Source organism: Canis aureus, chromosome 9, assembly GCF_053574225.1.
Source record: "Canis aureus isolate CA01 chromosome 9, VMU_Caureus_v.1.0, whole genome shotgun sequence".
Classification (NCBI taxonomy): Eukaryota; Metazoa; Chordata; class Mammalia; order Carnivora; family Canidae; genus Canis; species Canis aureus.
Window position 1 is genome coordinate 19,248,765 of NC_135619.1, and position 12,160 is coordinate 19,260,924.

Sequence of the window (12,160 nt, forward strand, 5' to 3'; positions counted from 1 at the left end):
GTCAAAGCTGTCCATTTTTTGGCATAAGGAACCAGTCATCTATTTTTAAATGATTTTTAATCATTTTTGAGAATGTTTAGTCTGTAATTCTAGAATATGAATGTTAAAGGAACACTTAAATTGAAAGAATGAAGAGGGGCACCTGGGTAGCTCTGTGGTTGAGCGTCTGCCTTTGGCTCAGGGCATGATCCTGGGGTTCTGGGGTCAAGTCCCACATCAGGATACCCGCAAGGAGCCTGCTCCTCCCTCTGCCTATGTCTCTGCCTCTCTCTGTGTTTCTCATGAATAAATAAATAAAATCTTTAAAAAATGAAAAAAAAAAGAATGAAGAAGTAATTCTTTGTCCTGTTTCCCAGACCAGATAGAAAACAAATTATTTACTTTAGTTCCTAAAGTTATAGAAAGACCTTAATTGCTGCATTGTTTTCATCATTCTCCATTATTAAAGTAGAAAGTGTTCACTTACATTACACTAATTAATTTTCTTGTGGTCAGGATTTCACAGTTTGTCTTATGACTTTATTCTTATGCAAGAAAATAATCCCAGTGAAATCATATGAGTTCAGCAAAATTAGTCAACTTCTGCCCCCAAACTCAATTACTTATTAATTATTGCCATTAATGTTGTTTGTGAGGTGTCTGATAACAATTTGCTGTGTTACCTATCAAAGACCACTTAAAGTGAAAGTCCATCGTTCCATACAAATTAAATTTTGAATAAATAAAACTGAAATCTGATTCACCAGTACCATTTTTAAAAGTTACGTTGAAAACTTTTTTTGGCTCCACCTGAAACCCAGTGCGAAAGATGGTTGGAGGTTGGCAGTTTTTCTAAAATTATGAATATGAACCCCTAACAAAAAACTGATTGCAAACCCTTTAAAATTTGAATATTATAGGTAGAGAGGAACAATAACATCCTTTGAATAAAAGCACCTCTAACATTCAAGACTATTGCCATACTCTCTCTAGAGATTTTTTTTTCCTGCAGAAAAGGAATCGAAAAGGTTAAGTCTTATCTCTAAGAATCAGGTTATACTCTTGTGTATTTTTTTCACATTAAATATCAAGGATAGCTTAACAACATATTTAGAATTTTCTGGGTTTTACTATTAATAAAGTTAAAAGAAAATCTGGTGTGATCAGGCAGTGGAGCCACATTAAGTTTGTATGTGAAACACCCATTGTGCTTATCTCTACTCTAGATATTGCTCTGAACCCATGTTCCACATTCTGAATTCTGTGTATAAAGTTAAACATTGCAGAAGAGCATATATCTGATGATACAGATGAATAAGGCTGAAGCTTAGTAATGAGCAAACTTGGTACATTTAATATGTTCTTGTTTTCAATATGTCTGTTATTAATATAATTTGATTATTTTGTGGGAAATTATGAGACTCTATTACATGATACTGATAAATTTTAAAACTATCACAAATTTAAATTTATTTATACTACAATACTGTATTCTAACATACCAATACTGATATTAAATTTCTTAAAATATTAATTACTTGCAGGCAAAGTTGTTGGCTATGCAACAAGCCAGAGAGACTGCAATTCAACAGTACAAAAAACTAGAAGAAGAAATCCAAACACTTCGAGTTTACTACAGGTAAAATTCTTCTTAACCTGGGCATAAATAAATTTGTTGGTTTGGGAAATGTTTCTACCTGATTTTAGTGAATGAAGAAATACCTCAGTGAAATTAAACATTCAGTTAAAACATTTTTATAATTTTAAAATGATTCAGGGATAAAATATTCTTTATTCTACCTTTTTTTTCTTCCTGCATTTGGTAAAATTTAAGTTTAGATTCCCATCAGAATTATGAAATATAACCATAAACAAATTGTCTGAATAGAGTTTAGCTGGCTGTTGAACTATTTGCTCATCTAAATACCATCTCTGAAATGATACATATTTTTAAAACAGTACATGAATAATAATAATAATAGCCTTTTGCCAATTATAAATATGAGAAGTTTCTAAAGGAATGCCACTGAAGGATTTTTAACACTTATTTAATTTATGCTCCAAGAGTAGTTGTGAAATTAATTCAGTAGGTCACACTGGTATTTTTCTTTTTTCTTAAATAATAAATTTACTTTTTATTGGTGTTCAATTTGCCAACATACAGAATAACACCCAGTGCTCATCCCGTCAAGTGCCCCCCTCAGTGCCCACCACCCAGTCACCCCCACCCCCCGCCCTCCTCCCCTTCCACCACCCCTAGTTCGTTTCCCAGAGTTAGGAGTCTTCCATGTTCTGTCTCCCTTTTTGATATTTCCTACCCATTTCTTCTCCCTTCCCCTCTATTCCCTTTCACTATTATTTATATTCCCCAAATGAATGAGACCATACAATGTTTGTCCTTCTCCGATTGACTTATTTCACTCAGCATAATACCCTCCAGTTCTATTTCACTCAGCATAATACCCTCCAGTTCCAAAGTGTAAGAATTCACTAACTTGGCCTGTGGGTTACTGAAAGATTTTCTTTTAATTTTACCCCCTCTTAGAATAATGTTAAATACATAAAACGCAATTAACTCAAAATCAGTTTTACTGAAATAGTTATGAAAGGATTATGTCATGATATATTGCTGGTCATGACTAACCTCCACAGAAGTAGTTTTAATGAAACATCAGATACAAAAGACATTTTTTGTGAATGGAAGAATGATTAGAGGTAAAGAAGCATAGTAATCTAGACAATAGAGTGGTTCCTTGAGGAAACTTGAATAAGAAAGACATTAATGACAGTTGAGAAGAAAGGAAGATAGGGTAAGGACTTCTTCATTTTTGGAAAATGGCAGATATGTATTTGAGTGTGCTTGTGATTAACTGCAAAGAGCCAATAGGGAGAATTGGTACAGATGGAACAGGATTCCTAAAAAAAATAGGACAAGATCGAATTTAGAATCTGCAGAAGTGTTTGCCTTGAACAGGAAGCTGGTCAGCTTATGTTCACAGATAGGACTGACTGAAGGACAGAATAGCTGTGGAATAGGAATAAATTTCTGTTCACAATTAATAGTTTCATTTCAGTTCACAATTAATAGTTTCTTTTTTTTTTTCCTGTAAAGTGTGAGGGTCAACATGGGCTTCTAAAATACAGGCAGCAGAAGGCTTTGAAAGGAATACCAGAGTAGCTACCAAAGGGGATTGGAAAGAGAAGTGAAGAAGGGCAAGAACGAGCCAAGCAATTCTTTTTTTTTTTTTTTTTTAATGATATATTTTTTTTTATTTATTTATGATAGCCACAGAGAGAGAGAGAGAGAGAGAGAGAGAGGCAGAGACACAGGCAGAGGGAGAAGCAGGCTCCATGCACCGGGAGCCCGACGTGGGATTCGATCCCGGGTCTCCAGGATCACGCCCTGGGCCAAAGGCAGGCGCCAAACCACTGCGCCACCCAGGGATCCCTAGCCAAGCAATTCTGAAGAGCTAGCTGCAAATAAATGGGATAGATTAGTATGAGTTCTGGTTTGTACAGTTGCATAACTTAACACATTCAGCTGTCTTATAGCACAGAAGGCAAAGGATTGAAGTGATTCAGGATTACAAATTTGTGGGACTAATATGATGAGGAGAGTGGTTGAACTAGCAAAAAGTTGTTGAAATGATGAATGATAGTGTAAGCTAAATATAGCAGGAAATAAAATGGAAAGAACCTGTGTACCAGGAGAAAAAGGAGGAATCAAGAAATCCAGAATCTTGAAATCAAAAGCAAAGGTAGTGGGAATAAGAAAATTCAAGAGCTAAAAGGATCAGAGGTTGTAGGCAGAAAGTGGGATGTTGCTATTTAAGATTTCGGAGGTGAAGCACTCAGTCTGAGCACTGACAGTATTAAAAGCATTGCCTTAGAAGTAGGTGAAATTGAGAGGAGGGAGGAGTCACTAGATATGAAGAGGTAAACGATTTATGAAACTAATGTACTGAATACCCATTTGGCTATTGTCTCTGAAAATATTGGCCTGTGTTGGGGGTACTCACTATAAATGCTGTAATGGAAAATGACCTAAAAATAGATAAAGCTACATGTTGAAATAAACAGCTATATATGTATTAAAGGAGGAAACCTGTATGGTATGTGTTACACGAGGGAATGTGTGGTGCCTATGAGGAAAGTTGCATCCACATTTCTATCAAAACAAAAAAGGTACAGAGAACTTTCATGCATTGTTAACGGAGATATAAAATGATGCGTCTGCTTTTGAAAACAGTTTGGCAGTTGCTTAAAAAGTTAGACATTGAATTCCCCCACATGATCCAGCGATTCCACAGGTAGGTATATACCCTAAAAGAATTGAACAGATACTTGCACAACAATGTCTGTACTGTATTCTTCAAATTAGCTAAAAGGTGAAAACAGAATGAGCCAAGTGCCCATCAACAGATTAATGAATAAACAAAGCGTGTTATATACATATAATGGAATATTACTCAGCCCTGAAAAGAAATGAAGTTCTGATACATGGTACAACATGAATGCATTATGCTAAGGTGGAATAAGCCAGAGAGAAAAGGTAAATATTGTATGATTTCATTTCTATGAGGTATCTAGAATAGGCAAGTTCATAGAGATAGAAAGGAGAATAGAGAGTTACCACTGGCTGAGGAAAAGGGAGTGGGGCTGGGGAGGGAGAGGATGGGGAGTACTGGTTTAATAGATACAGAGTTTCTGATTGGGATGGTGAAAAAGTTCTGAAAATGGATGTGCTAATGGTCACACAACATTGTGAGTGTACTTCACGCCACTGAATTGTACACTTAAAAATGTTTAAAATGGTAAGTTTTATATTACCACATTTTTTTAAATGTACAAAGAATATTCTGTAAGGATATATACAGAAATTTATTTAAAAGAGCATAGGGATAAAATCCCTGGGATATAAAACTCTGGGAAGGGAGAGGCAATTATAAAAAGAACAAAGCTGAAATTTCATGGGAGCTCACATTCTGATTTAATTGATTCAAATGAAAGTAAACAGTGTTTCTTACTCACTTGAATAGATGGTCAGTCAGATACAGGTCAGTATACAGCTTGTATGTATATACCATGAAACAACAAAAGAATAAATAAACTTCAAGAATAAATCTGGCTCTCAGCTTTCCAACGGCCAAAGCCAGGGAGATGTATGATCGGTTATTAGTTTTAGGGGCAGATTAAAATATGCTGATAACTTTCATTCTACCTTGCCTATAGTTCTGCCAGTTAGTGATAATGACCTTCTTCCCTTTAAATTATTTTCTAAGAATAGTTTTCCTTTGCAGGGCTATGTGCAATAAGAGCTATTCTTAATATAATCATTCCATATCCATGTATGGAAATAAGGAAAACAGAAATATATATTTCTGAGTTTCTCTGTTTTGTTTCCTTTGAGTTTTAGAAGATTTTAAGTCCAAAGAAGAGAAATGTTGGCCTTTCATTTCCTTTGGCAGAGTTAGGGACAGGAGCAATGAGGTGGTTGCGTAGGGATACTAAACCATTATAACTGACAGCTCTTTCACATTAAAGCAGAAGGCATAACAAAGACAGGAATAGCAATAGGAAGATTTAAAATAAATTTACCTTATTACAAAAGTGTTATTAGGAAAGTATTAATACCTCCTCATCGCTGTGCTAAACGCTAAATTCATTTGCAACAGCTTCATTAGTTTCAATCTAAACAGCTTCATCAGGTTTGTAAGGGTTAGATTTATATTTAGTAATGACTTTTTTCCTGTTATTGTAAACCTGTAGTGCTGCATTCCTAAGTTCAGGAGGCATAATAATAACAAACTTTCTAATCGAGAGAATGCCCAAGTTTCAGTGTTTGCTGATTTTATAGTACTTCCGTATATTTCCTTTTGCTTAAAAAAAGTGTAAATTCAAGTGTGTGGTAAGAATAAGACCCTGTTGTTTGATACCAGTAAACCAGGATTTAATATTTATAGTAACAGCCATTTTAAGTTTGTGTTATATTTTGTATGATTGCATGTGGGAAGTTGTGATGCCTTACAGAACCTGGTAAATTTCACATTTTAGACCAAAATTATTGAATGCTTCATATTGTAAGGTAGTATGTCCCCTATGATTGTACTGGTATTTTTCTTAATCATAGAAATCATTTAGTAGAATACTTACATGTTTGACATAGTGAAAACTGGACTAAAACATAAGCCCTACTTACCATGGTTTATAATATACCTTTCAAAGTTGTAAAGGCCATAATATAGAGCCCATGTAATATATATTGAAAAAGAGAGTGAAATTCTTAATTTTTTCTACATTATTTTTCTAAATTTTATTTAATATGAGTCTTTTGCTTCTTATAGTTTTTGTGTATATGCCATCCTTAGCAATCAAAAGCATTACTGTCACTAAGATCTGGTATTGGTTTTGTTTTGTTTTTTTAGTGGTAGTGATAGGTTTTCCTTAAACCATTATGTTCTCTCAGTTAGAACTATGCATTGATAAGACAGTCAGCAGTGACTATGGCATGCAAGCTCTAGCCAGGGAGCAACGTTTTTCTCAGTGCAATCCCTCATCAAGAAGGGTTGAATACTTTATCCTGACTTCATTCATTCAGTATTCTAATCAGTTATGCTAATTGGACTGCCCAATGACATGAACAATTTTGTCACATATGTATTTTCAGTAAGAATTAACTATCCAAGGGACACCTGTGTGACTCAGCTGTTGAGCCTCTGCTTTGGGCTCAGGGCATGATCTTGGGGTCCGGGATCAAGTCTCTCCATTGGGTTCCTTGCAGGAAGCCTGCTTCTCCCTCTGCCTATGTCTCTGCCTCTCTCTCTCTCTCTCTCTGTGTGTGTGTGTGTGTGTGTCTCATAAATAAATGAATAAAATCTTTGGGAAAAAAAAAAACAACTATCCATTAAACTGTGTTATGGTACCATACTGCTAAAGCAGTAATAAAAAGAACAAAAGAAGATCCTAAATCTTCATCTTTGCCATTAACCAGATTTTTTTTTTTTTTTTTTTTTTTTTTTTTAGCATAGGCAAGCTCCAAGCTTTCAGTTTCTTTAACTTTGACACTAGGGGCTTTTTGTAGTTGGTTCTAACATTTTGTGAAATTTGCCACCCTTTCACATGAGGTAGATTAAATTTTTGTTTAGTGATGTTTAGTATCAAGAACTGTTGTGGCACCTGACTGGCTTAGTCAATAGAGCATGCAACTCTTGATCTTGGGGTTTGGAGTTCAAGCCCCATGTTGGATGTAGAGATTACTTAAAAAATAAAATCTTAAAAAAATTATTAAGAGAACTATCTTCTTATACTATTAAGTTGCACCTATTTTCAAGGTCTTTTTAACGCATAACTGGCTTCACCTTTACTATCCAAACCACCATATATATTTGTTAGTGGCTCTGGAATGCAAAAACAAAAAGAAAATTAAAATGAAGTTTGAAAAACAAAACCCTTAAGGTTTGCATTTTCTGTATGTCCAGTGATTTGGAATATAGTTATTAAAGATTCTTACCTTCCTCCTCTCAAATTATAGAATGTGACATATAAGAAGTTACTTCTGAATGTCAATTACTTCACTTGTATACAGAGATTCCTGACCTACTTATTGTGAAAATCAATGAGATAATATATTTGGATGTTTTTTAAAACCCGTAAAGCACTGTGCAAAGGAAATAAATTAATAGTATTATTGATAAAACTCCTTTAAAAGTTTTGCTTTTTTAGATGTAAGACAACTATTAAATTAGTAAAAGGCTCTTTCTTTTTTTTTTTTTCTTTTTTTTTTTTTTTTTTTTTTTTTTTTTTTAGTAAAAGGCTCTTTCTACTGAAATATTTTGTGCTTCTATGACTTTGTGCCCAGAAGGATATTTTTTGCATTGTCAGTTTTCACTATTTGCTGGGCATTATTCTAACAATAAGTTAAAAAGCAAAACTAAAACTCATCCTTATAGTTCTAGTGTTTTTTGTTTTTCAATCAAATGACCCTTCCTCCTCTTTTAAGAACATTTAACAAAATACTTTGTCATTTAATCATTGTGGATTAGCAAAAAGGTCCAGAGTTAAAGTGGGACTTTCAACTGGTGTTTGGCATCTATTAATATTATTACTGTTAGCTTGAGAAAAACTTAATCTTATATGTTGTTAGATAAAAAAGTAGTATTTCCCCTGCTCTTGGTCCAGAATCACCATTACTGTAGTTCCACAGGTGCCAATTGCCTCACACTGAGGTGATCCTTCATTTGTCCCTTTTCACAAATGTATGCAGTAGTCAAATTTTGCTGCACTTTTCCTTGCAGTGTCTATTACTTTTGCCATCTTATTTCGCACAGTTCCTGCCTTAGATAAGGCTTGGATAATCTCAGAGCCAGACTTTTCTTCCTACTTCATCTACTTGTCTCCATTCCTTATTCCTGTTAAGATTGCTGAAACATTATTTTCAACTTCTCACTCAGCCATTGACACTACTTAATAATAACACATTAGCTATACAATAAATTCCAAACTCTTTAGCTGAACATTCATGAAGCCTTGTTCCTTCTGAATTATGTCTATGCTTGAATTACTATTTCATCTTTTTTCATTGATATCAGCATCACCAGTGCCAGTATACTGCCTCACACATAGTAGGAACCCAGTAAATATTTGTTGTACTGAATTGACTGTTACTTGTACTCCCAAAATGAACTGTTCACTATTTCCTGGACACACCCCACAATTTCCCACTCCAGTGCTTTCCCAAATGTCACCTATTCCTCTTTGAACACTCCATCTCAGCCTGTCACATTCTTATTGAGCCTCCAGAACACAATTTAAATACCAACTACTCCCATTAGTCTTCTTCTTATCTTCTCAATCAGAAATTATCTGAGTCTACCAAAAAATTGTCTACCATAGTTCTTTCACCATGGTGCTCTCACAATCCATACATCATGTTTACCTATGAAATAGTTGTATGACTATTTCTCTTAATTCCTCTACCAGGGCTTCTATTCTTTATATACACCAGGCCATCAGTAAATATTTGCCAAACAAATTAATAAACAATGAAATTTAATAGAAGATTGAAAGTTTCTTCAGAGGAAAAGTTTCTTTGGAGTAGTAGTGTATACAGTGCATACAGTATGAACTTGCTGATGAGTAAAATGATTGGAAATAGTATAGACCTAGTCCAACATCTTGATTAGTCATTTGCAAGGATGTGGGGCAAAACGGAGTCTTCATATAATAGAGTATGTCGTCTGCCAACAAAGTTTATTTTTTTCCAGGCCAACAGTGTTCAAATTTGAAAGCTGTTACTAGAAATATTTGTTAAGGGGCACCTGGGTGGCTCAGTCTGTTAACTGTCTGCCTTTGGCTCAGGTCATGATCCCAGAGTCCCGGGATCCAGCCTTACTTCAGGCTCCCTGCTCAGTGGAGAGCCTGCTTCTCCCTCTTCCCCTCTTCCCCTGCCTCTCCCCCTGCTCATGCTCTCTCTTGCTCACTCTCATTCATTCTCAAATAAATAAAATCTTGAAAAAAAATTTGTTTGAATTTTACTTTTTTAAAACTTTAGAATTAAAACCTCAAGAAATGGGGATCCCTGGGTGGCGCAGCGGTTTGGCGCCTGCCTTTGGCCCAGGGCGCGATCCTGGAGACCCGGGATCGAATCCCACGTCGGGCTCCTGGTGCATGGAGCCTGCTTCTCCCTCTGCCTGTGTCTCTGCCTCTCTCTCTCTCTATGTGACTATCATAAATAAATAAAAATCTTTAAAAAAAAAAAAAACTCAAGAAACAATATTATTATCATCTGTCATGTTCATTCCAGTATTGTTTCTTATAATGAAAAAAGTACTTTTGAATCTTTCCTATGGATGTTTTGTTTAATCAACACATTACTTAAAAATATTAAGTTGATTGTCACAATAAAAACTGGAAGATCTGCTAACATGGGACCCATAAAATTATATCATGGAGTATATATTAGTCAGGGTTCTCCAGTTTCTCTGGAGAAAGAAACTGTATACATACATAGAGAAAGATTTATTTTAAGGAATCCACATGCATTTGTAGAATGTGGCCAGTCTAAAATATGCAAGGTAAACCAGCTGGCTGAGAACCAGGGAAGGTTGATGTTGCTGTGATGAGTCCAAAGATGCAGAATTCCTGCTTCCTCAGGGGAGGTCTTTCTTTTGCTTAAAGCCTTCAAATGATTGGACTATGAAAACAATAAATAATGATGTTAGTATATAGAACAAGATATAATAAACTAAGATCTTTGAGCAACTCTTGATTTCTAATGCCACTGCTGTCATAAAAAGCTTAGTAAATATTGACTGAGGATGATGATGATCCAACAGTATTTTTAAGACTATGTGGCACTGGCAGTACACACAGATATCCGGGACTTAACATTGTCATTTTGCCATGGGTCCCTTCCACCTAAGCCTCTCCCAAAAGGACAAATGTTTACCTGCAGTTGGGCATTTAAAAGTGTAAATATCCCATTCTCAATTACATACAAAGTAGCTAGAGTTTTCACTCTTTAAAGCATGAAGTAGTTGTTCTCTCAAGCTTAAACTGATATTCCAAAAGTTCGCAAAGGTCAAAATAGGCTAACTTGAATGTTTTCCCTGTAATTCCAAACGAAAAATTGTTTTATAAACTCAGGTATATATACAAATATTTAGTTCCTTTTATAATTCCAAACCCTAAATATTTATGAAATGTCTGAGTTTATTATTATAGTTTACCATTCTGCATAGTTATTAAGTTTTAAATGTTTTACACTATATCCTGTTTCCTTTGGGCTTATACAGGTTTTATTTTATGGCTATCAGTATTCTATTAATATACTTCCAGTCACTTCCCAAATAACTGCTTCTGATTAGATCACAAATTAACAATATTCAGTTATTCCATGAAGCAATCAAGAATTTCAAAAGCCTAGGGATTTTTCTTTTAGTTTAGCTTTATTAGACTTTATTGATCTGATAAATATTTTAATGTACATTAATCCATGGAAGGTTTGGTTGTATCAAGCTAGGTCAGGTGTTCTAAAAACAAATGAAAATTTTCTGAAACCTCAATTATATGAAAAAATGTGAAAATTGAGATTTTGATTTTACTTTTTAAATTTTTTGTAGGTGATTCAGAATTGAAATAACCATTTATCTAGTTTCCCTACTCTATTACCTAAAAACTGAACTGAAGTCAAGGAATCAGTATTATTCTTTTGGGTCCTGACATGATTTTTAATAGTTACTTCTTTTTGGTTTATAATTAGTAACATGATGAAAAGGTGAAAAATAGACTTGAATTATAACTCATATGAAGAAAACTTCATTTATTTATAAATCTGATTTAATTGTATCTTTATTGTTTTATTTGTAAATTGTTTATTTTAAATTTTTTGATACAATACAGTATTGGGTTTTTTTTTAAAGATTTGATTCATTTATTCATGAGAAACACAGAGAGGGCAGAGGGAGAAGCAAGCTCCCTGCAGGGAAGCCTGATGTGAGACTCCACCCAGGACCCCGGGATCACGACCTGAGCTGAAGGCAGAAGCTCAACCACTGAGGCACCCAGAGATCCCTCAATACAATGTTTTAATTCAGAGCTGACATTACAGTAAGACAGATGGTATAGATTCTGACTAAATGAGCTTTCACAGGTAATTACTCTGTCTGAGCCTCGATTTCCTGACCTGTAAAATTGGAATTGTAATATTACCTGCCTCATATTATTTTGGGGAAAACTCAAATGAAATAATGCATGCCAGATGCTTTGTACAGTTGCTGGGTACACGCTTAGGTATTTAATAGATGTGAACCATTGTTATTGTAATCCCTGTGCTGAGTTTATATTGAGTTGTCATTCACTTTTCTTTGAGATTCTGTTAATACATTTCAATTTATTCATATTTATTTATTTATTTATTTATTTATTTATATTTTTTACTCAAAATACAATATCGTGACTGCAATATGAAATTGTTTGATTTTTCTTTAGGAACAAGTTTTCACTGAAATTAGAGGTCTTGTTTTTTTCTTGTTGTAGGATACTTTAAAAAAATATTTAGTCAAGGGCCGCCTGGGTGGCTCAGTGGGTTAAGCATCTGCCTAACCCAGTGTGGGGCTGGGATCCCTGCTTTGTGGGGGGAGCCTGCTTCTCCCTCTCCCACTGCCCCTCCCCCCTGCTTGTG

The 12,160-nt window shown here is 34.8% G+C and overlaps 1 protein-coding gene across 2 annotated transcripts in view; it reads left to right on the forward strand.

Annotated features, from left to right (window-relative positions):
* MIPOL1 (mirror-image polydactyly 1) overlaps positions 1-12,160 on the forward strand; it is a 325,308-nt gene that overhangs the window by 221,871 nt on the left and 91,277 nt on the right. For both annotated transcript variants that reach the window (XM_077909071.1, XM_077909070.1), the window contains one exon: positions 1,524-1,618. In XM_077909071.1, the coding sequence (XP_077765197.1) occupies positions 1,524-1,618 (95 nt within the window). The remainder of the gene's footprint in view (positions 1-1,523; positions 1,619-12,160) is intronic.